The 24,864-nt window shown below is 34.6% G+C and overlaps 2 protein-coding genes across 7 annotated transcripts in view; both read left to right on the top strand.

Annotated features, from left to right (window-relative positions):
- Positions 1 to 13,722, top strand: part of LOC127878979 (uncharacterized) — an 81,178-nt gene extending 67,456 nt beyond the window's left edge. For 2 of the 4 annotated variants that reach the window (XM_052425574.1, XM_052425581.1), the window contains 4 exons: positions 7,247 to 7,363; positions 8,104 to 8,287; positions 8,629 to 8,826; positions 13,578 to 13,722. In XM_052425574.1, coding sequence (XP_052281534.1) covers positions 7,247 to 7,363; positions 8,104 to 8,287; positions 8,629 to 8,816 — 489 coding nt within the window. In that variant the 3' untranslated portion in view covers positions 8,817 to 8,826; positions 13,578 to 13,722. Of the gene's footprint in view, positions 1 to 5,645; positions 7,364 to 8,103; positions 8,288 to 8,628; positions 8,827 to 13,577 lie in introns of those variants that run through there. The other 2 variants (XM_052425568.1, XM_052425562.1) reach the window with 2 other exon arrangements.
- The window catches only part of LOC127878851 (fibulin-5-like), a 41,485-nt gene continuing 30,198 nt past the window's right edge, over positions 13,578 to 24,864 (top strand). Inside the window, exons 1-2 of one of the 3 annotated variants that reach the window (XM_052425394.1) lie at positions 13,578 to 13,722; positions 22,600 to 22,782. In XM_052425394.1, the coding sequence (XP_052281354.1) occupies positions 22,719 to 22,782 (64 nt within the window). In that variant the 5' untranslated portion in view covers positions 13,578 to 13,722; positions 22,600 to 22,718. Of the gene's footprint in view, positions 13,723 to 19,644; positions 19,823 to 22,599; positions 22,783 to 24,864 lie in introns of those variants that run through there. The other 2 variants (XM_052425386.1, XM_052425378.1) reach the window with 2 other exon arrangements.

Genomic DNA, 24,864 nt, shown 5'->3' on the forward strand with positions numbered 1-24,864 from the left:
TCCGACCTGGTGCTAATTATTTACCGGTACAGTCTTATAGAAGTAAGGAAGTAAGTTACTGTATGATTGGTGGATGAAAGATAGATATGATTGGTCAGTGAGATGTGTGGCTGTGACTTGGTATTAGGGATCTGTATGATTAGTGGATGGAAGATAGAGATGATTGGTCAGTGAGATGTGTGGGTGTGACTTGGTATAAGGGATGAAAGGGTTTCAAAAGAGTGCGAAGTGAGTTAACAAAAAGGAAGTAAGAAGTCAGTAAATAAAGTTTAAAAGTCAGTTACAAGTTAGAGAGACAGTTGGAAATAGGTTAGAAACAAGTTGGATATCAGATCCGATAGGAATTTAATAGACTTAATAGAGTAAGAGAGTTGTGTTCTGCTATTAATAGCAAGGGCACAGTTTTCCCCCAGTCCCGTTACATAATCAGTGTATTCATTTAAGAGTGATAATACTAAGTATTTAGTTGCAATGATTCCAATAACAGCTTTTTAGCTCACCTGATTGCTCAGGTGAGCTTTTGTGATCAGTCTTTGTCCGTCGTCTGTCTGTCCGTCCACATTTGTTCGTAAACACTCTAGAGGCCACATTTCTTGTCCGATGTTCATGGAACTTGGTCAGAAGCTTTGTCCCAATAATACCTCTGTAGAGTTCGAAACTGCGTCATGCCGGGTCAAAAACCTAAGGTCACTAGGTCAAAAAAAAAGAAAAACCTTGTAAACACTGTAGAAGTCACATTTTATGCCCAATCTCCATGTTACTTTGCCAAAATGTTTGTCTTCATGATAATGTTGGTTGAGTTCAAAAGTGGTTCTGGTCCGTTGAAAAACATGGCCGCCAGTGGGCGGGGCAGTTTTCCTTATTTGCCTATAGAGAAACCTTGTAAACACTCTAGAGACCACATTTCCTGTCCAATCTTCATGAAACCTGGTCAGAAGCTTTATCCTAATAATACCTCAGTCGAGTTTGAAACTGGGTCATGCGGGGTCAAAAGCTAGGTCACTAGGTCAAAAAAAGAAAAACCTTGTAAACTCTGTAGAAGTCACATTTCATGCCCAATCTTCATGTTATTTTGTCAAATTATTTGTTTTAATGATATGTTGGTTGAGTTCAAAAGTGGTTACGGTTCGTTGAAAACATGACCGCCAGAGGGCGGGGCAGTTTTCCTTATTTGGCTATAGAGAAACATTGTAAACACTCTAGAGGCCACATTTCTTGTTCGATCTTCATGAAACTTGGTCAGAAGATTTGTCCCAATAATACCTGGATTGAGTTCGAAACTGGGTCATGCTGGGTCAAAAACAAGGTCACTAGACCAAAAAAAAGAAAAACCTTGTAAACACTGTAGAAGTCACATTTGATGCCCAATCTTCATGTAACTTTGTCAAAATGTTTGGCTTAATGATATGTTGATTGAGTTCAAAAGTGTTTCTGGATCGTTGAAAAATATGGCCTACAGTGGACGGGGCAGTTTTCCTTATTTGGCTTTAGAGAAACCTTGTGAACACTCTAGAAGTCACAATGATATTTGGTCAGAACATTTGTTTTCTAGATACGAGAGTTGAGTTTGAAAATGGTTCCTATAGAGAAACCTTGTGAACACTCTAGAAGTCACATTTTTTATGCCCCCGAAGGAGGGCATATAGTGATTGGACTGTCCGTCTGTCTGTCGGTCTTTCCGTCACACTTTTGCGATAAGTTTCGAAATAACGTCTATGTCACTTCAGATGTAACCTTCATATTTGGTATGCATGTGTATATGGACAAGGCCTTTCCATACGCACACATTTTGACCCCCTTGACCTTGAACTTAGGGTTCGCGTTAAGGTTTCGAAATCTGCGTTTAGGTTTCGAAAAATCTTTTTTTCGGGGGCATGTCTTCTGATGGAGACAGCTCTTGTTTGTCTAATCATTGTTAAACTTAGTCAAGACATTGTTTGTTTTTTTTACCTCGGACAAGTTGGAAAAAGGCTCAGATCGGTAAAAAAAACACTTTTAAGCTCACCTGAATGCTCAGGTGAGGTTTTAGGATCTGTGTTTGTCCGTCGTCCGTCCGTCCACATTTGGTTTGTAAACACTCTAGCATTCACATTTCTCAAGCATTCTTTATCAAAGTTGCTGAGAAGCTATATGGCCACAAGATCTCAGTCAAATTTGATAATGAGCAAAATCGCATAATAAATGCCAGAATTATTGTCTTTTATTGTCAAAATTTTCATTATATTAAACAAAATCCTTGTAAACACTCTAGAGGTCACAATTTTGTTTCAGATTTTATGAATCTTATGATTACAAAGCTGAAAAAAGAAATTCAACGTATATCTAAGTTGGCGATAAGGATAAGCCTTTGAGTCTAACAAAGAATGAACCACAACATAATTCTAATTCATAATGCAACAATTGGTCATATTGCGCGTTTGCGAGCCTAGCTAAAGCCCTGTCTGTGCAGTTGCCCAGTATGGTCAGGAGCTGTGTTGTCCGTTATAAATTAGGCTAGCTTTTTTGGTCTCCTGATGAGAAGGTTGGACGCAAATGGCATAGGACACATTTTCACATGATGCGGGTCTACAAAAATATCTTTGTTTCTTATAAATGGAACATCTTAGCACAATACTTTTCGATAGAAATTGAAGTCAAATTGTGTTATTTATAGCAAATTGGCAAACTTCGGTAGCCTATTCAGTCTTCAATACTGACTGAATGAGTAAGGCAAACATTTGTGGTTAGACAATAAAACGATTTTAGTCTTATCATGACACTTAATTTTTTCGGTAGTTTTTGTTTTCTCTTCTTGAAAGCAATACTCAGAGGTCCAGATTAGATGCGTATTTGCATAAAAAACTCATGGAAAATTTTCAACTATGCATGAATTATACTTTTGATGAGTGCAAAAATTGGCATGCACATTTTGTGCAATTATCAGTTGGACCAACAGTGCCCCAATTCGGATTATTTAATCAGCCATTTCAAATGCTTTTTTATGTTAACAAGAGTAGATGTTCTTTATTATTATTACATGCTTTCTGCATGTTCATGTATAAAAAATTTATAAAATACAAAATCAAAGACTTTTGCGAGAGTATTTTAAATAATCCCGCAAAAGTGTTTGATTTTGTATTTTACTCATCAGCTAAAAATGTCATGAGTGAAATACTCTTTATCTTAAAAAATTATCTGGAGCTCTGAATACTGTGTTATCACCGTTGGTTACAGAGTCAAAATGCGAAGTATTATTTACATCACACACAATAATATCGAAATTGAGCAAAACAAACAGTTTTGTTGTTTTCTGTTGAGTTTAAGCGAATATGGATAAATAATTTCCGATTGTTACGAATATTCCCAATGAACTGTGTTACTTATCATTATGAAACAATAATGAAATAGAGTTTATATGTATATTAAATTAAAACATGTTTGTTTTAATATTTTTTTGCTTTATTCAATAAATTATTAATAACTTTATAATATAGAATTGGATTTTTCCGTTTTTCTTCTGTTGATCTGATAAGAAATCTGCTTTTATTAATGTTGGTAACTGATAACCTTAATTCTCTGCCCATGTGTATGTGTGCATTTGAGAGTTCATTTAGAAGTCCTGCTGCATCTTTGCAAATGCATCTATTGGCTGACCTGCTCCTGTGCTCTTAAGGAGAACTGTGTTATGCAATTACATAGAGAATACTAGGTTAGTGTTGAATACAGAGAAGTTTATGTTGCGAGGCTTAGAACGCCGGGAGCACGTATTCAACGCTAACCTAGTATTCTATTTATCCCATTTTTTTCAACGTGACATTTAAAATAAACAGATTTAATAACCTTAACAATAATTTTAATTTATTCTTAAAAGTACTTTAAATCTAACAAATGCAACCATGCGTAGTGATATACAATGTATTTGTTCTGGTACGCAAAATAGTCTTTAAAAAAATCACACAAAAACTGTACAACGAGAAAAAACATCACCATATGCCTCGATTCAATTTTTACGCAGCATGCACATTTTAATACATAACAACCGCGAAAGGAAGATTTTATTAATTCTATTTTCGAAAGAAAATGATCAAAATTAAATATAGCAGCGATTGCTCCTGACAAAATGATGTCGATGCCAACTTACACACAGAGTCGTTAATTCAAATTATATAAAGCTTGTTGCAAAGGGGTTATTCTTACTGAATAGACTTTCTTTGATAAAATCACAAAGACAAAGTTTATTCATCAAAGAAAATACCCTTACGTTTACTTACTTCCAAAAGCAAAACAAATAGACTACTGTATTGAACCAAAATACACACCATCAGTATGCGCTACACACACAAATTCACATCAAAATAGGAACGCTTATTCTGAAAATCAATAACACGAAGTAGCTAGATCTACAATAGTCATGTAGATCTTAATCCGTCGTCTCACCGGTTCCATCCGAGGTAAGTAGTCCATAGAATATGCACTTTTTCATAATTACATCCACGAATCGATACATAGACACGAAAAAATGCTTCAATGTTTTATTCCCAGACATCGCATACTTGTTTCGTGTACACCTAAAGTTTACTAAAGATGACATCACACAAATGACGCAATAAATCATTTTATGACGCAATCAAGCAGCTGATTCATTTTAAGGATGGCGAAAAATTATGTCCCGCGACTAGATCAAAAGGTTGTAGGTTGTATTTATAATTTTAAAGCCAAAGTTTTCTCGACTCTAGAGATTTCTTTCGAAAAACCATTCAGTGGTTGAATAATTTAAAAAGTAGTCCGTGCACGCGACAGGTTTATCCCACAGTGTTGGAGACAGGCTAGTATATTCCATAAGCTGTTATACCGTCGATGTCGCGGTGAAAATGGGATAAAACGTAACATGCAGTGGACTATTTTCATTAGGCAAAAATGTTATGTAAAGTATACTCTTCTGCGCCGCAAATTCTTTCTCCATGTGCCCAGCACAATGGACTACTTTTCATAAAGTAAAGATTGCCTTCAATGCTCGATTTTTTAGTGATGTGGTGAACAGTTTTGGTCTGTGTACAGATTTTTCAAAACACCACTATTAACCCTAGTTGTTATTGCAAACAACTAAAAACTAAATTTAATGTTTTTAGCTCACCTGAGCACAATGTGCTCATGGTGAGTTTTTGTGATTGCCTTTTGTGGAGCGTTGTGCGGCTTGCATTTTGCAGCGTCAACATTTGCCTTTTTGTACAATCTAGAGGCCACATTTATTGTCCAATCTTCATGAAAATTGGTCAGAAGATTGGTCTCAATGATATCTTGGAAGAGTTCGAAAATGGTTACGTTTGTTTGAAAAACATGGGTGCCAAGGGGCGGGGCATTTTTCCTTATATGGCTATATGGCCATAGTAAAACCTTGTTAACACTCTAGAGGCCACATTTATCATCCGATCTTCATGAAACTTGGTCAGAAGATTTGTCCCAATGATATATTAGATGAGTTTGAAAATGGTTCCGGTTGGTTGAAAAACATGGCTGCCAGGGGGCGGGGCATTTTTCTTTATATGGCTATAGTAAAACCTTGTTAACACTCTAGAGGCCACATTAATTGTCCGATTATCATGAAACTTGGTAAGAAGATTTCAAAAATAGTTCCGATTGGTCTTAAAACATGGGCTGACCAGGGGGCGGGGCATTTTTAACCAGGTTTTCCGAAGGAAAAAACTGGTTATTAGATTGGCGAATGCGGGCGGGCTGGCTGGCTGGCGGGCTGGCTGGCTGGCTGGCGGGCTGGCGGAATAAGCTTGTCCGGGCCATAACTATGTCGTTCATTGTCAGATTTTAAAATCATTTGGCACATTTGTTCACCATCATTGGACGGTGTGTCGCGCGAAATAATTACGTCGATATCTCCAAGGTCAAGGTCACACTTTGAGTTCAAAGGTCAAAAATGGCCATAAATGAGCTTGTCCGAGCCATAACTATGTCGTTCATCGTCAGATTTTAAAATCATTTGGCACATTTGTTCACCATCATTGGACGGTGTGTCGCGCGAAATAATTACGTCGATATCTCCAAGGTCAAGGTCACACTTTGAGTTCAAAGGTCAAAAATGGCCATAAATGAGCTTGTCCTGGCCATAACTATGTCATTCATTGTGAGATTTTAAAATCATTTGGCACATTTGTTCACCATCATGGGACGGTGTGTCCCACGAAAGAATCACGTCAATATCTCCAATGTCAAGGTCGCCACGACTAAAAATAGATTTAAAAAAAAAAAAAAACTTACAAAGGGGGTTAATTTTTTTTGGTCATTTCAAAAGTTCAGTTTGAGTTTTCTCCCTTTATCAGATTTTATTTTCACAATGAAAACCTGGTTTTGTGACAATTTTGTCCCGTGTTCCTTATATGGCTATAGTAAAACCTTGTTAACACTCTAGTTAATTGGAAATATAATTGCAAGGTGAGTCTGAAAATAGTTCATTTTTTTGTTTATGCTTTCCGGTGGTTTATAGAGAAATATCAGTGAATTAAAACTGATAATTTCACTGTTTCAAACAATGAAAATTATCAGTGAAAATTATTGATAATTTTCACTGTTTATGTTAAATGACATCATTTTTTTGACGAAATGACGTCATTTTCACAGCGAAATTCTTTAGTAAAACTCTTTAACAATGTATATAAACTGTGAAAAACGAGCGCCACTAGTGAAAATACTATTTTCTATGATCACTCGTGAATTAAAATCGATAATTCACCGAATCCAACAAATATCCTCTATGTTTGTCTAAAGTTGTGTGGTAAAATTTAGCTTTAGCTGATTATCATTACATAATACTTATTTTATTTTTTCATTTTTCACAAGAATCTGATAAGCCATTATGTTAAAAAAAGATAACCCGTACATACTGTCTAATAGTTAACTCCCTTGTTTAACCTGCTGACTCAGGTTACCTAATCTATTTTAGATATAAACCTATGGCATTTGTTAGACCCTTTCAGGTTTCAAAACACTTAAAGGGTAAATACTTCAAAATGCATATTTTTCTATTATAATGACATTTTTTGGCTAAGTTGTTATTTCTTGTGTAAATCTGTACTTATTGTTTTGTCACAGTTGTTATCAGTTTGTAGCAAATTAATCTATAATGGGAACTATTACTGATAAGCCATCTTTGAGAAAACCCCTACAGAGTTCCCCCAGAGCTAAGCTATTGATCATTGAACAACTTAAGAGGACATTCTACTATCTTGGGCAGTTAGTAGCACTGTCCGTCTTACAGGACGGTTCCGGTCTGCCGATTTTCTTGGATATAGTGACCGACTACATCCTGGCCCGTGACAGTAGTGTGGTGAGCCAGGGAGATCTGCCAGAGCACCTTGCTCAGCTGATAGAACAGGTCAGTTTTGTTATATAAAAAATGTTAAACAAAATATTTCAGTTTTTCAAACTTAAATATTTTTATCCTTCATCAACATACAGCTTTCATACCTACTTGTTACCATAATTATCACAATTTAATAGATACTTAAGACCAGGTGGCATTTTGACAGAAGTATGTCCCCTTGTTGACTTAACATATGTTATACTATCAAGCACTGACAATCTTTTGACAGCTCTAAGACTTTTTGTTTTCGAAACTTTACTTAATTTATACCTTACGTTGCAGCATAATTATCTTAAAAATAAATGAAGAGTCTGATGAGAGTTGTCTGATTAGTGTCAATTTGCTTTAAGATGTACATCATAACTTATTGATAATAATTATTAAAATGTTCATGCAATCAAATTGATATTTCAGCATAAAAAGGGTTAATGTTCCTTCCTATAGACACCTTGGTTAAGACACTTGTGTCAGATTTCTTGTCTATCTGATTGTTAGTTTTCTTGACCGGTTGTGTTTTGTTTGCTTTCTTGTGTATATTGCATTATGCTGTTTGTGATTTTGTCACCTTTCTGTTCTATTTGGTCAGTTTGAGCAGGGTTGTCCATGTTCAAGTTTGGGATGTATTTACTGCTGTGCTGCCGGGTGGCTGGGTTGCAATGGTTGAGTTGAAAACGTCCATGTGTAGTTACATTAATGTAAGTGAAGAATGAAAGCACTGTTTTTACTGTAATTTCGATTGTATAAACTTTCAGATGAAGGCCGAAAGTGACGCTGCAGCACAAACACTCTACCAACAGATGTTTGATGAAGCTTCTACTGCTGGGTTTCTGATACCATCCACCAGCTTCAACAAGTGCTTCAAACCAGCCCTGGTTGGTGACCTAGTCCACAATCTGGTTGAGAGCAGTCGGGTGGAGCTTGACCAGTTTGTCGATGGTAAGATATGTCTTTCAACCTACTGCTAATTGAATAAATGCAGAACTTTTCAAAATAAGTCGTACAAACAATGACACTTTCACCTATTTTGAAGAAACTGCTTGACCTTGTACTTGATCCTTCCCAAATTTGACCCTTCTGCATCCCTTGAAATTCCTCTTCGTGCGAAATTACTATGTAGTAAAGAAGAATAGAGCCATCTTTTTCTGGAGGTCCCAGAGGGAGTAAGTGCTCCCCGCTGTGATTTGAAAAATAGCTTGTTGATTTGTAACTTTTTTTTTTAAGTAAATCATATCAAGTTCAACACATTACTGATCAATGTTTTTTAAATATATTCATAGGACTGAAGACTCATCATATTCTTGAGTTGCTGCGTTTGAGGCCTGATGATAGCTGCAGCATATTCAGCAGCCGAACAAAACCGGTGACTGTAGAAGCAGTTCGCTTGCTGTTGCATTTCCGATATCGGACTGAGAATCACGCAGAGACTGGTCAGCAGACAGCCCAAGGTTTTCTGACGTTCCTCTGAGCTACCAAAGGTAAGTAAATTACGTTTACAGCGTAATTGATACGTATTATAAAATTATGAACACATGGGATGACTGACACAGTGTGTCCAAATATTAACTTACACCGAAAAATCTTAATAAGGGGGTGTGTCGGGCAAAACGTTTTGCAATATATTTCTCTGCATAGATTTCGTAGTGCAAAAATATATTGTGGCAACTTACAGTATAATTATAAGCGCGAGTTCTTGCATTATTTGATGATCATTGTAATAGTTCATAATTTCATTCATTTCAGGCCTTGAAATACAATGGAACACCCATATTAATTTTGATTTATAATTGCTTAAGTATGTTTATACTTAAAGTTTCCCACTCTCCTTAAATTGTGTTCTTTATGATTAAGTTTGACTTATTTTATAAACTAAATTTTTGAAGCAACTTCTAGACTAACAGTAACTAATATTTATATCAACTTTTTTTTTGGCAGATTGTGAACTTCTTTTTACATTCATTAAGGTATTTGTTGTTTTCGTTCATTTTTAACGATGCTTAGATTCTTTAGACTTGGCTTGTACCTGTTCTTAATTCTCTGTCATTGTTCTTCATTTTCCTAGTTCTTAGAATAAAAGTTAGTCATTTTCTTTAAAGCTGCTTTGGTTTTCACTTATTATAGATTTATTCTTTGAGTGTTTTCAGGCGTATCTGACTGGACGCCTTTAGTAAATTGAATTCCAACCAGTCAGTGGTGTCAACCTGACAGGAAATAAGTGTTCTTTAATTAGACTCGATAAATATTACATATTAAGTGCTCACAAAGTTACACAACTCGTAACCGTCCCGTGACCGGTTCACTTGCGTAAGCAAAAGAGACCGCACTACCACAGTTGTTTATAGTGAAACATTGTAAATACTTTTAATCGCATTTTTAGTTCAATCTGAATGACACTTGCTGATCTTCACACATGATGACAATCTTTATGAGCATAATATTTTTTGCTCATGGTGAACTTTTGTGATCACCTTTTGTCAATTGTCTGTCTTCCGTTGTGCATCATGAAAATGCCTTGTTAACTTTGTAGAGACCACATTTATTGTTGGATCTTCATGAAACTTTGTCAGAAGATTTGTCCCAATAATATTTTGGACGAGTTCAAAAATGGTTCCAGTCTGTTGAAAAACATGGCCGCCAGGGGACCATTTGTTGTGCATTCTTCATGAAACTTTGTTAGAGCATTTTGTTCTATTGATATCTTGGGCTGCAAAGAACAGGTAATTTTTTTTTATGCTCTCCAAAAAATTATTTTGGGGGGAGCATATAGTCGCCGCTTCGTCTGTCGGTGCGTGTGTGTGTGTGTGCGTCTGTCTGTCCGTCCGTGCATAATTTTTGTCCAAGCTATTTCTCAGCAACTAATGACCGGAATTCAATGAAACTTTATGGGAAGCTTCACTACCAAGAGGAGATGTGCATATTATCAGCGGGTTCTGGTCGGATGATTTTTCACAGAGTTATGGCCCTTTGAAATTTTCCATTAACTGTACATAAAGTGCAATTCTTGTCCGGGCTATTTCTCAGCAACTAATGACCGGAATTCAATGAAACTTTATGGGAAGCTTCACTACCAACAGGAGACATGCATATTATCAAGCGGTTCTAGTTTGATGATTTTTCACAGAGTTATGGCCCTTTGAAATTTTCCATTAACTGTACATATACTGCAATTCATGACCGGAATTCAATGAAACTTTATGAGAGCTTCACTACCAAGAAGACATGTGCATATTATCAGACGGTTCTGGTCAGATGATTTTTCACAGAGTTATAGCCCTTTGAAATTTTCCATTAACTGTACATATAGTGCAATTCTTGTCTGGGCTATTTCTCAGCAACTAATGACCGGAATTCAATGAAACTTAATGGGAAGCTTCACTACCAAGAGGAGATGTGCATATTATCAGCTGGTTATGGTCAGATGATTTTTCACAGAGTTATGGCCCTTTGAAATTTTTAAGTTGCTAAACCATCCATCGTATTATTTTGTCCAAAGTTATGCCCCTCAAGATGTTTTCTTTTATCTGAATATATAGTGCAATATTGTGACAAAAAAAAACTTTGGGGAGCATCACCCGTCTCCGACGGTTTCTTGTTATCTCAGGTGAGCGACTTTGAGCCTTTCAGGCCATCTTGTTTAGTGACTGTTACATTGCTGTTTTTGTAATTAAATTTGTAAGTTGCTTTTTTATTAAAACTTGCCTCAGACTTGTCTCAGATGGTGGCATAGTTAATGGTTTAAATTACTAATAATATTATTATTTTCGGATAAAAAAATGATGTTAACTTGTCAAGATTTAACCAAAGATTACTAATCTTGATAAAATTGTTACTTATAAACACTTTATTTTTGCGAGCAATCATAGTTGGACATTGGTTAACAAAACATATGTATTTTTTACTTTAACAAAACTGACAAAACAATGACTAAAACGGTACGTCATAGTTTATTTAAGATGCGTATGAATACAGTTTATGTAAATTAACGTGTAAACATTCGAACCGGGAAAACACAGGTTTCTGACACGCATACTTTAATAAATGCCATCGTTAATCCAATGTTTATAACAATTAAGTTGACAACTTTAATCCGCTGTTTATAACAAAAACGTTGAAACAATATGCACTTCCACTTCTATCTTCCATGTCTTTATCGAAACTTAGTTTAAAACACACTATTTATTGTATTCCTATCGAAATATACATTTATGCAAGATAATCACACACTTTAAAATACGTTTTGAATTCGTTCGATGTTTTTAACAAATAGTTTACTGTTAAAAAACACCACGTCCGATGGAATGTCCTTAAATTCCATAGAGTTTAGATAAAACTATTGTGTTTCGTCACAGAAATGACGTCAAACGATGTACTACGTAATATATTTCGTAATATAAAATATTTCTATTTTCGGTGCGCGTAATGTGACGTCATTAAATGTGTCGAAGTAGTCTGGCTAGTATGGTAATACGGAATTGGAAACAGCGAGTAGCGTAATACAGGATTTTTTATTTCAACGATTGATACAACCTGTATTTTGTTAAATGCATTAAACAGGTATATAATAAATTGCTTTATTACTTTGTTGACATGTTATTATAACTAGCGATGGTGTGGCATGTTGTTCTAACAAGACACTTTCTTAAATTGGCAGTTCACATGTATGTTGCTCGCAAGTAACATTGTAGTGGCCCTTTTTGTTCCCTGAAAAAAGCATAATTATAAAAGGTCAGGGTAACCTTTAAAAAAAAGTAACCAGTTAACTGTTGGTTTTGGTTAGTTAACCGGTTAAGCTCTTGCATCCATACACGTGATATTCTAAATGTTTTGTTGTGTGATTGTAAGAAGAGTGTGGGTTAATGAACACTTATTATAAGGTCTTTTACATAGACAAGTTAACTCTGCTATCAGAAAGAAATAGGTTATGCCTATAAATACCATGATAAAGAAAGATGTTTAATGTAGACCTAATTACATTTTTAAATTTAGAAAAAAATCTTATTCTGGTATTCTTAACAATGTTGCAGAATGTCTGTTGTGCATACATTACTTAAGTGCTTTGTGTAATTTTCCCATCTATGATCACTTGTTAAAGTAAAAACTAATTTCTCATTTTAACATTGCTGGTCAATAAAATGTATGCGTATCAATTTTTGGGGAAGGTGTGATATGCTAGATATTGTCTTTTGAAATAATGCACATGTGTTACTTTTTAGTACTAAAATGAAAGAAAACTTTTAGATTGAAATGTAATTGTAAATATTATGAAGATTTAAGAATTCATGGCAGAACTGATTAGTATTCAAATGCGTTGCATATAGCTTTTGTGTAGGAGATATTGCTTTTGGTATTTTATTGTAACTCAACCACGTAGCAAAAATCATGCAACAGTCAATTAAATGTATATTATTACTGAATACCAAAGAAATGTACAGGAAAATGAAACAGTGAAATTAGCCGTTAATTAGGTAAGCCTGGTTAAAGATAAACTATAGCATCACAGAAGCTATGTATTCACTGATTCAAAAAATGTTAGCTTTATGGCTCAAGTTGAAGTGTGGCACTTGTGTATTAGTGGATGGTAGCCTTACATTCTCAAAACCAGCCACAAGTACCATAAACCTTACCCACAGTATCACATGACCATATTACTCCAATTTATTTTTATGAGCCATTAAGAGATACTTAGATATTGCCCTTATCTGGAGCAGCTTAGCTGTCCTAATAGTTACCAATTAGTGAACGATTAAAGACAAGAATCAAGTTGCATGAGGCCCGCCAACACAGTTAAGTCTTTCTCACTTAGATACGTATTTTTACGCATTTGTAGTCCCTTAGAAAGTTAAATTTAATTAAAGACCTTTCTTATTAGATTCTAGTTTTAAAGGTTTCAATTCCAACCCTTAGATACTGATGAGCAGCAAACAGCATAAAACCTGAACAGACTGCGAGTTACTCGCAGGCTGTTTTGGTTTTATGCTGTTTGCACATAGCCATTTTCACTTTGCTTCTGAGAAGTCTTTCTCTGTATTGTGATCCAAACCATATTTGTTTCAGTCCTTTACCGTAAAGAAATTTAATTAGTATAAATTGTAGAAACAACTAGTAACATGTACCATGTTTGACCATGATAAGCAACATGTACCTGGTCAAACATGCTATGAAATATGTATCACTGGTTTATTTTATTGTTATTTCTTTTATCAAAAATAACCTGATAACATTATTGCAGATGAAACCTTCTGAAGTCACTCATGCATCAAGTAAACAACAACTTGTTACTTTGGTGACGTTGTGTCCTAGACAGTGTCCACTTGAGAAATGTTACCTTGTAGGACAGCATTTGTTCCTAGCATCACGGATTGCTTAACAAAATGGTAAGTTTTGAACGTTTTGACGTCCTATTAATCCTTTTCCCCCATAAGAAGCAATGTGAAAATGGCTTGTGCAACCAGCATAAAACAAGAACAGCCTGCGAGTAACTTGCAGTCTGTTCAGGTTTTATGCTGTTTGCTGACAACAATATATAAGGGTTGGACATGAAGCCTTTAAAACTTGAATTTAGTAAGAAAAGTATTCAATTAAATTTAACTTTCCAGGGGACTACAAAAACGTCAAAGTACGTATCTAAGTGGTGAAGGGTTAATTAAGATGTTTTTTATGAGATTTTTAAAGGTAATCTTTAGTGCTTTGGGAATGAGGTAATGAAATGGAGGAAAACTGTAATTGTCCACTCTCATTGATTATTCAATATACGTTTGGAAGTTATTCCCATATTAATTAACAAAATATACCTGAATGAAGTCCTCTTAATTATAAAGGAATCAACAAAATTCACATTGTGCATAAGGGTTAGTTTAATTTTACTTGGTTCATTCATAGTAATGGTTGTCTGTTTTTGATGAAGGTCAGATAAATTCCTAATTTTGAAAGGAGACTTATTCTTCAAATTCTCAAAAAACTGGACTGCATATTGGTCAGAAATAGAAACTTGACTACTTCATATGTCCAATAGCATTCCCTCCTGTGGTCAAGACTGCGTGTCAGGCAATACAAAGGTCATGGCTCAAGATGAGTCATGTTTGTTTGTTTATTTTTCCCTACCAGTTTGACCGGAGGGGACTTATGGTTTGCGCTCTGTGTGTCCGTGAGTCCGTCAGTCTGTCACACTTTTCTGGATCTTGCGATAACTTTTAAAGTTCTTCATATTTTTTCATGAAACTTAAAACATGGACAGATAGCAATATGGAGATTATGCACGTCATTTCATTTTGTTCCTATATCAAGAATTCTGGTTGATATGGCAACAAATAGACTTAAAATACTGCTGAAAATGGTGGATCCTGCACACTTGTCTTGATCCTGCGATAACTTTAAAATTTCTATATATTTTTTATTGAAACTTGAAACATGGATAGATGGCAATATGGACATTATGCACGTCATTTCATTTTCTTCCTACGTCAAAAATTCTGGTTGCTATGGCAACAAATAGAAAAAAAAGATTCTGACAATGGTGGAGCCGGTAGGGGACATATATTGCTTGGCAATAGTCTTGTTATAAAATATTTGTAAAAGCACATGAAGGTTACCATGAGGCATAATTATTCAACCCCAGCATAATTATTCAACTCCAGCATAATTATTCAACCCAAGCATTATTATTCAACCCCAGCATAATTATTCAACCCCAGCATAATTGTGAAACCTTAAAGGTTTAGCAGGATCCGGAATTAGTTGGGAGATCAATGAGTGAAAAACAGAGGTGTCAAAATTCAGGATTATTCCTAAATTAAGTATTTAGGCCCTCAAAACTGCTTTTGATAGCGATATAAATTATAGGATTTTTTTCTGGTATTTAAAGATTTTTGTCACAAAATGTCATTTTAAAAACAAATTATTTAAATTTGACATATTGTTAACGCAGTTAATATAATAAAATGAATTATTAACCCTTTTTTGGCACTGGCCCCCCACATGTTAGGCTTATTTTCAGGATTTTGGATTTGGGCCATTTGATACCCCTGTGAAAAACAATTCTTTCTGTGAATTTGATGATGGTAACCATAGGTCTTGCAGAGATTTAAATATACATGTCACTTCTTCAATGTCGGCTATTTTTAGATGTCCAGTCTAGCTCTGACAGTGTGTTAGTGTTTATATTACATATCATCATATTTTGCTCCTTCACTGAAATTTATCTCAGAATCTGCTTTCCGTACTTTTATTTTAAATTCAAATGATTGTGCAATTTATGATGTATCTCTTTTGCATCATTTCTGTGATGAAACACACCAATTTATGTAAGATACCCTTGATTTTAAGGACAAGTTGGACGTGATATTTTATTTAACAATACAATATTTTTAAAACATCGAACAAACCAAAAACTTATTTCGGAATGTGTATGTCATGCATACTTGTCAACTTCTATAGCAATAAAATAACAGGCAAATAAATAAATAGATTTCAATAAAGGGATGGAATAACAGAAAATGGGAGTGGGTATCGTTGCAACTTTACTGTCATAAGCATGGATTAAAGTTGTCATTGAGGTAATCCTGTCTTTTATACTAAATTTAGTTTTTTTTAAAGGTCCCTTAAAGTTTAAATAGTGTCATCAATCTAATCTACAGCCAGTTTCAGTTGCAATTGATAGTTTAATTCTCCCCATTGTGTTCTTTGTTTAATTATAATAATGTCGATTAGTTTGCTGCCTTTTTGGCTCACTTCTTTTTTATGCCCCCCTTCGAAGAAGAGGGGGTATATTGCTTTGCTCATGTTGGTCGGTAGGTCGGTCGGTCCGTCCACCAGGTGGTTTTCGGATGATAACTCAAGAACGCTTGGGGCTAGGATCATGAAACTTCATAGGTACATTGATCATGACTCGCAGATGAACCCTATTGATTTTGAGGTCACTAGGTCAAAGGTCAAGGTCACGGTGACCCAAAATAGTAAAATGGTTTCCGGATGATAACTCAAGAACGCATACGCCTAGGATCATGAAACTTCATGGGTAGATTGATCATGACTCGCAGATGACCCCTATTGATTTTGAGGTCACTAGGTCAAAGGTCAAGGTCACGGTGACCCGGAATAGTAAAATGGTTTCCGGATGATAACTCAAGAACGCATACGCCTAGGATCATGAAACTTCATGGGTAGATTGATCATGACTCGCAGATGACCCCTATTGATTTTGAGGTCACTAGGTCAAAGGTCAAGGTCACGGTGACCCGAAATAGTAAAATGATTTTCGGATGATAACTCAAGAACGCATACGCCTAGGATCATGAAACTTCATGGGTAGATTGATCATGACTCGCAGATGACCCCTATTGATTTTGAGGTCACTAGTTATCTGTTGACTTGATTGTGCACGCCATTTTGTTTAATTGAATTCATGCGACCCGCTCCTCTGCAGGTATTAAAAATTGACCATAGGGCCAATATATCATATAAGCCCGCCAGATGTGAATAACTTCCTGCCCTTGATGCAAATGTGTTTCTATTTCTAGCGCTGTTCATGACCTGACGTCACTAGAATTTTGTTAGCAAATGGTGTTTTCCAGAAAAAGCGTTCGACTCCAAAATACTCCAAAACTAGAGTATATCCCAGATATGCCACATATGCCAACATATAGATCACGTTATTGTTTATAAAATTTCAGCAAAAGTTATTGAGCTGCTGTTTTCATGAAAAACATTCAAATAGCCAATATAAAGGGCCAACTTAATGAAAATAAGCCCCCATTGAAAATAAGCCCCCATAAACATTAATTTTGTTCAATTGAACTTCAATATATGAAATATAATATATCACTCATTCCATATAAAGAATCCCATAACCATCATCGGTCTTTAAAAAGCACCTATAAACCTCACATAAAATATATATATACATCAGTGTCAGTGTAATTGTCAAACACCGATTGCTAATTTGGCAATCATATTTTATTGTTAATGCTTTGTTAAGAGATAACTCTGCCTTTTTCTGTGTTTGCCAATTTTGGGCAAGAAAAAGGGATAGTTTTTGACGATGCTGCGAAGCAGCTCATCTAAGTTATCATACCATGAAAAAATTCTTCATAATGTAAAAGACCGAGCCAGTCCAATTGAGATAGCTCGATTTTTTTATCGGCATACCTTGCTGATTATCATTGATAAAGGTAAAGGAAGCTCAGCTATAAATAGGACAGCATATTCTGGGGAAAAGATTTAATCATAGTTTGAAAATGTTTATTTTAAATCAGTTATATTCAATCCATTATATGTTTATAGATCAATGAAACAACTATGCATTTTCTGTATTGTATTTGACATATATCATGATTCTGTAAATTAATTGCGAATGAAAATGTGTATAATTAACGTTTAACGCGATCATGAGTGTAAAGAAAACTAATTATTTCGTACCTGACATTTGTAAACTTTAAAGCGAGTATGGTATATAAACAGCATAATAGCCGTGCGACATATATGAAACTCGCTCTTAAGTATGCATGCTCTCTCATTTTGCATATTTAATAAACTTTTCAAACAGAAATTACAGAGCCACATCAGTGCACACACTATGTTTGATAATTCATTCGTTTGTTGGATATTGTTTTCTGTTTTAAACACATATTAGGTCATATTGCGGAGATTTAGTTAACCTTACCATGTGTTCATGGGCGAACTCACGTATTTAAGTCGTATTCGACTATGTTCTCGTACCTACTTTCGGGAACCATCATGAAATTATTGCCGTACTTAACAAACAAACATGCCTAAGCTTATTGAATTAGAGAAAAAACAATAATCAAAAGAGAAAAATGATATGTTCATGCACTTGGGCATTTGAAATCACGTCCATACACATAACATCATTAACTTAGCAAAGGAAACAACGAAATATAAAGTTTGGTATGATACTGGTATATATGTGAAATTAAAGAGCATGGTGTAATTAAAACGCATGTCAAGTTTTGAATATATCTGCAACATAATGTAATGTTATAACCCACAAACATTTTACTGTAACATAACGTTGTTTTTTTTTTGATAAGTAATACAGAAAATACACGTCGAAAATCTTTTAAAAGATATTTCTTGTTATATTTGATCGAGAATGTAACCCGCCTCCCAGTTTCGCTGAATGGGTCAAGTTCCCCACGGGTACTTCTTCCCCGTACCCCCCAAAAAATGTTTGTACCCAATTTGTTTTTCGTACCCAAATTCTTATTTGTTCCCACATTTTTTTTTCGTACCTAATTAATTTTTCATACCCATTTTTTGGTAACTAATTTTTTGTCGTACCCAATTTTTTTTTGTCATAATTTTTGTACCCAAAATTTTCGTACCCATTTTTTTCGTAGGCAAAATTTTCATACCCACATACACAATTATGTTGATGTAGATAAACTTAAATTGATGCTTTTATATCCATCCTCTTCAAAAGCATGGTCACACCAGTACTGTCAGTACTTTGATTTATGTCTGCATTCATTTTAATTATTAGTCTCAAATAGAGTACTATATTTGCATGCTTCCATGTTTGGCAAATACATGTATAAGGTATTATTAATTTTTAGAAAATATTAAATAAGTTCATGTAGAGAACATCATCAATGCTAGAACACCAATAATATGTATGACACATAACAAAGGACAGAAAAGAACTATTAATAATATTTACACTGGTCAGACAGTTTGGTTATTAGCTTAAAGTGTTTACTTTCTCTGTATCTTCAAGACAGGTGATTAGCTTTAAGTGTTTACTTTTTCTGTTTGTATCTTAAAGCACAAAAGAGCATTGAAAAAAGGTGTGAACACATCCCTTTAGTGTAAACAGCGGTGTCTAGACCTGTACCAATAAAGCAATACTTATTTAACCCTTTGCATGCTGGGAAATTTGTCGTCTGCTAAAATGTCGTCTGCTGAATTTCTAAAATTAGCATTTTCTTTGATTTTTTTCAAAAAATACTATCAGAACAGCAAACAGTTTGGATCCTGATGAGACGCCACGTGCTGTGGCGTCTCATCTGGATCCAAACTGTTTGCAAAGGCCTTCAAAATTTGGTTCCAGCGCTGAAAGGGTTAAAAGGCATCTTGATCAAAAACTTGTATGACCTTATGTATGCAGACATATATACAGGACCAATACCATGTTTACTAAACAAACCTATGAAAACAATGTACAGAAGGAATTGTATTATAGTGTCAATGCTTTATATTTAGTGACCATATGGACTACTTTTGTTAAGTACTTACATAAGAAGGGCCTCATATTTCATTGCCAAAATAGCTAAACAGTGTAGCCAGCTAGAAGATTGTATGGTAGACCATAACAGCTGGAAGGGCTGAAGGCTTCTGCATTAGTGTATTACATCAGAGCATGAAATAACTTTAACAAGTCACATAAAATCACTAGTTCAATCATGGAATATAATGCACTAGCAGTGATTTTATTTGGATTAATCGGCTTTGGTTCTACAAGTAAGTGGCTTAATGTGTTATTTTCTTTTAATCTTACATTATTAAGCAGATATTTAAGTTCAAAATCCTATTAAATATTTACATTTTATCACACTATATTTTGTGTTTGTGCATAAAAAGGTCTCATAATATTTTCTCTCTATATTGCTTACCAAAATGTATATTTTCTCAATAAAACTTTCTAATGATATTTGATTGTAGTAAGGGAATTGCTTTTGAAGTAAATTTGCTTCACCAACTTTATGTGAACATGATTACCATCAAATTGTATCTTTGCATGTTGACAATTTTATATCTTTTACAGGGTGTACATATTGATAATCATCAACATGTGAATATTGTAAAAATATCTAAAAGTATTTTAAAAAAACACTGTAATTGTGAGCACATTAATTTATCATTCACAATTTATTCAATATTTTTTTTTAGTTCAATCTTTATTGTGAGAATTTTTTACTTTTAAGGCCACTAGCCCATACACAAACTATTCAACAAGTTTATGAGTTTTAAGTTATTAGTCACAAAAGATTAAACACCAAAGACCTCTGAGGTTTGCTGATAGAAATGGACCACGAATATATCTTTATTCATTATCGTTCACTAAAGGCTTGAACATGAATATTTTTTAGAAGTTTGGTTCACTATATTAATTTGCCAAGGTGATCATCCATTTAAAGAAAACATGTATTGTATAATTTCAATGTCTGATGCCATGCATTGACAGTGCCTAAAATGCAGCATTTTTTAGACATAGCTGAACAACAAATATTTTAATGGATACCAACCCAGATCAGTAAAAATCAGTAATAATAGTTGTAATCCCCTTGAAAAGTAGCGGGGATTTGAAATAAACAATCTAATCCATCCCTTAGGTACAAACATCCTTATCCTTTTATTTAGCAAGGACTGTTCCATTCAGGTCAATCTAGCTGACTATGGTATGAGATTTTGAAAATATAGCCAGCTTATCATGTTGCCTGATTTGTGGGGTTTTCCAAATGCCGAAGTAAGTCGGGTGAAGTTTATCAGGCCTGGAAGTTGTGTTTTATATACATCTTTCGAATGGATGTATTTTTTGCACTCCTCTCTCTAAGTAATGTACTGTTTTCGTAGAATCTTCACCAAACTTTCTGGAAATGTTTGTTGACATAATAAGGATAAAGTGCAATAACCTGCTAATACACACAAAGTACTTCAGAGTTATTGCCCTTATTTATACAAAACATGCTAAATTTACTGTTTTCACTTTCTATGTATCTCATGCAGTTTACATTAAATCTTTCTTCAAATGTTTGTTGGTATAAAAAGGAGGCGATGGGACATAGCCAGCCAATCTCATGTGGCACCTCCGAGTTACTGCCCTTCATGAATGCAAAAGAAGCAAACTTTTGCTCTTTTTGTTCTGTTTCTCAATCTCATACAGTTACCATCAAATGGCATCAAAACTTTCTGCAATTTATGGTTGCCATAAAATGGAGACCAATATTGATAATTTGGTTATTAAAAAAATCTTCACCAAACTGTCCAGATATATTTATTCCCAATAAATGAGAATAAAGTTCCATAACTAGCCAAATTGCGCCAAGCACATCAGAGTTATTGGATTTTTTATTACTGCTGATTGCAGTTTTAGAGGTACCTTTGATGTTTTAAGCATAGTAGTTAGAACATAGTTAAGAAACTACAAAGAGGATTGAAATAATAGCACATATAGCACATGAAAGGGTATGACAAGAGGCATTGATGTTTTGACAAAGTTGGTAAAAACGTATCTCAGAAACTACAAAGATAATTTATAAAATATCACATATACCACTTGAAAGAGTATGAAAATATGCATAGATTTTGTTGTAAGATGAGGGATATTGCCACTCAATAAGTAACCAATCAAGTAACCTCACTGAAGTTTTGTGTGACAATTTTGGGTCATGTGGTTCCCTGCAGTGGACATGAGATCATTCACCCCTCTAAAATTCAATTGTTTCTTGTATCTGTATATAACATTATTACATTGGCTCTTCATATCACCTATTCTACTTAGTTATCCTTCCAATATGACCTAAAATATCTGGCATGGCTTGGTTGTCCATAGTTTACAACAAGCTTTATTAGTGTCCATGACCTTGTTAAAGCTATTTATTTTACCGCAGATGCATCAAAAGCCTTACACTTATCTAGACACTCTTCAGTCCGTTTCCTGTGTGTAAGCTATACTGGGGGTATTAGGAATGTTTCTAGAGTTTAAATCAAAAGATCAACTCCAGATTCCTAGACAGACACTGTTTCCATTTCACTATCACGATTTTCTACAATGGTACATATTGCTGATATGACTAACATATATATAGGATCAGGCACGAGTTGTCATATCATACCATATTTTATTAAACAAGTTCAGGAATTTTGTTAGTAAGCGAGCCTTTGGCGAGCTTACTAACGAATTTCCTGGACGAGTTTAATAAAATATGGAATGATATGACAAGTGTCAGATCTTTTTTTATCACATGCTTTTAACTGAGCAAATTAAATAAATATTTACGCAAACGTAATGATAAATCCCGAATGTTGTTTACATTTCGTGACGTCATTAGACGTTGCAACGTCATTTCAGCAAAAATAACAAAATGCGATTGGTCAACAAACGCAAACTAAGCCCATGAAAACGCTGAAAAATGTATTACACATGTGTAATATAAAAAAATATGTAATGGTTGTATTACATGGGAAACAGGGTATAGTATGTGATAAATATATATGATGTTATATTATCATTGTAGACGAGATAACAAGCATTGTAGACACGTGCTGCTCTGCTGGAACAGTGTGGGCCACATCCAACCAGCGCTGTGACAATTTCAAGGGCAACCTTCCCGCTTTGAGCTCCACCTACACCCAGATGTGTCGCAACATCATAGAGGTGTGCTGTATGAAGTCCAAACAGACCAACATGTGCGATGCTGGTGAGACACTTGATCTTGTTAGTTAACTCCTTCAGTGCTGGGACCGAATTTTGAAGGCCTTTGCATACAGTTTGGATTCAGATGAGACGCCACAGAACGTGGTGTCTCATCAGGATCCAAACTGTTTGCTATTCTGATAGTATTCTTTGAAAAAAAATCGAGAAAATGCTAACTTTAGAAATTCAGCAGACAACACTTAGCAGACGACAAATTTCGCAGCATGCAAAGGGTTAACTCAGCAGTATTATAACCATTCAAGTAATGTGGTGATTTATAACTTATATACTAGAACTAATTGTGTTATTCTTTGTAACAATGTTTTTGTACTACGGGGTATCAGAGCTAAGAATGAGTTAATTGCAACTGGATTTTGTTATAAATGTTTAACTATGTAATGGGAAGTGGATTCTTGTATCACACATTGTAAGGAAAAGGCAATATTACTTATAAGGATAATTACTGCTTTAGCTGAAAATCAGTGCATTTAGCTAAGTGGATTATGTTAATGTTCTAAGTGCATGTCTGTGACAGGCATTATTGAAAGTACACTGTAAGTGAACATTATTGTTATTTGGACATTTGCCAATTTTATTTTAATGCAAGGAATATCCAATAAATGTAAGAAAAATGTTTGCTTTAGTTACTATTTATCAAATTAGTAAAATTGCAAAACTACCTTAATTACCTTTTTTTTTTTTAAGTTTTTGGACACTTCAAAATAATTAATGCTTTTCGTGTCTGAAAAAATACAGGTCTTCAAAAATTCAGAGACACACAAATTATTGCATTGATGACTGAATACTGGTGTGAAATATGTATTGAATCAATTGTTTCAGCAAATAATAGCATGTGCTTGTAAAATACCACGCCATATGGTAGAAAGTACCTTTATATATGTTTCACTTTAAGTGGTTGGGTAAAACCATTGTCTATTACTTGTAAAAAAGAGCTATTAACCCAATAACACAAATGTAAATGGTCCGTTTCTTTAAGGCATTCATCTGCCAGATTTTATGATCTTAAGGCCAACAAAAAAATAGGTCTGTTTCGGGTCTCCCTCAACTTTTTATTGGGGTCGCCAACAAAAAAAAAATAAAAAAAATTGTTCAATTTCATATAAGATGTAACATCAAGCAAACAAAGCATATATATACACTTCAACACCGTTATTTCGAAGTTGTCGGGACCGTTAAAAAAACTTCGGATTAACGATAATTCGAAATAAACATTGTACAGAAGACTTCTTTGATTCTGTTAAAGTAAAACGTTGTGGAATTCGCATTGTTCGGTTACACGCTCACTTAAAAACGTAAACAAGTCAGATAGGAATAAATTCTACGTGTAACAAACGGAGGAATAAAACGATTCTTTTTCTAGTTTTTATTTTTCTCTAATTTCAGAACATATAAAATATGACAGAACAGAACAGACAGTTTATTAAGACTTATACAAATGTACATCGTCTAAATACATGAAATATAATACACAATATTGTCATGTGTCTCTATATATCAACGTATGGGTTATAACAAATTGTAATCTTACAATTTGAAACAAAGTATAATTAAAGTATATAAAATATAACGAATAGCACAAAAGATCAGACATACATACATATGAATACATTTTCGGAAATGAATAGACGACGACGACAAAGATGTAATTATCGGCTTTTGACGCGCCACGACAAAGGTGTGAAATTACAATCAGTATTTTGCAGTTTTGACTTCGGATTAAAGATTGATAATTAGGTGCGAATTATAGTGTTGGGACCGACAGAATCACTTCGAGTAAACGATTTCCTCAGTTTAACGAAGTTCGGATTAACAATACAATTTTACATGAAACAAAGAAGAACCAAAATCGGGACCCGAAAAATACTTCGAAATAACGGTGACTTCGGATTATCAGTGTTCGAAATAACGGTGTTGAAGTGTACATGCATTTCTTATAAGAAGCTGTAGTAGCCTACCATTCTAGTACCTGAAAGACAAAAAAAAATCCCTACCTACCAACCCTGTTTTTTTTCCAAGGAGACCCCAAACAGACCTATTTTTTAGCTCGGCTGTTTTCGGAGAAAAC

Source organism: Dreissena polymorpha, chromosome 1, assembly GCF_020536995.1.
Source record: "Dreissena polymorpha isolate Duluth1 chromosome 1, UMN_Dpol_1.0, whole genome shotgun sequence".
NCBI classification, from domain to species: Eukaryota; Metazoa; Mollusca; class Bivalvia; order Myida; family Dreissenidae; genus Dreissena; species Dreissena polymorpha.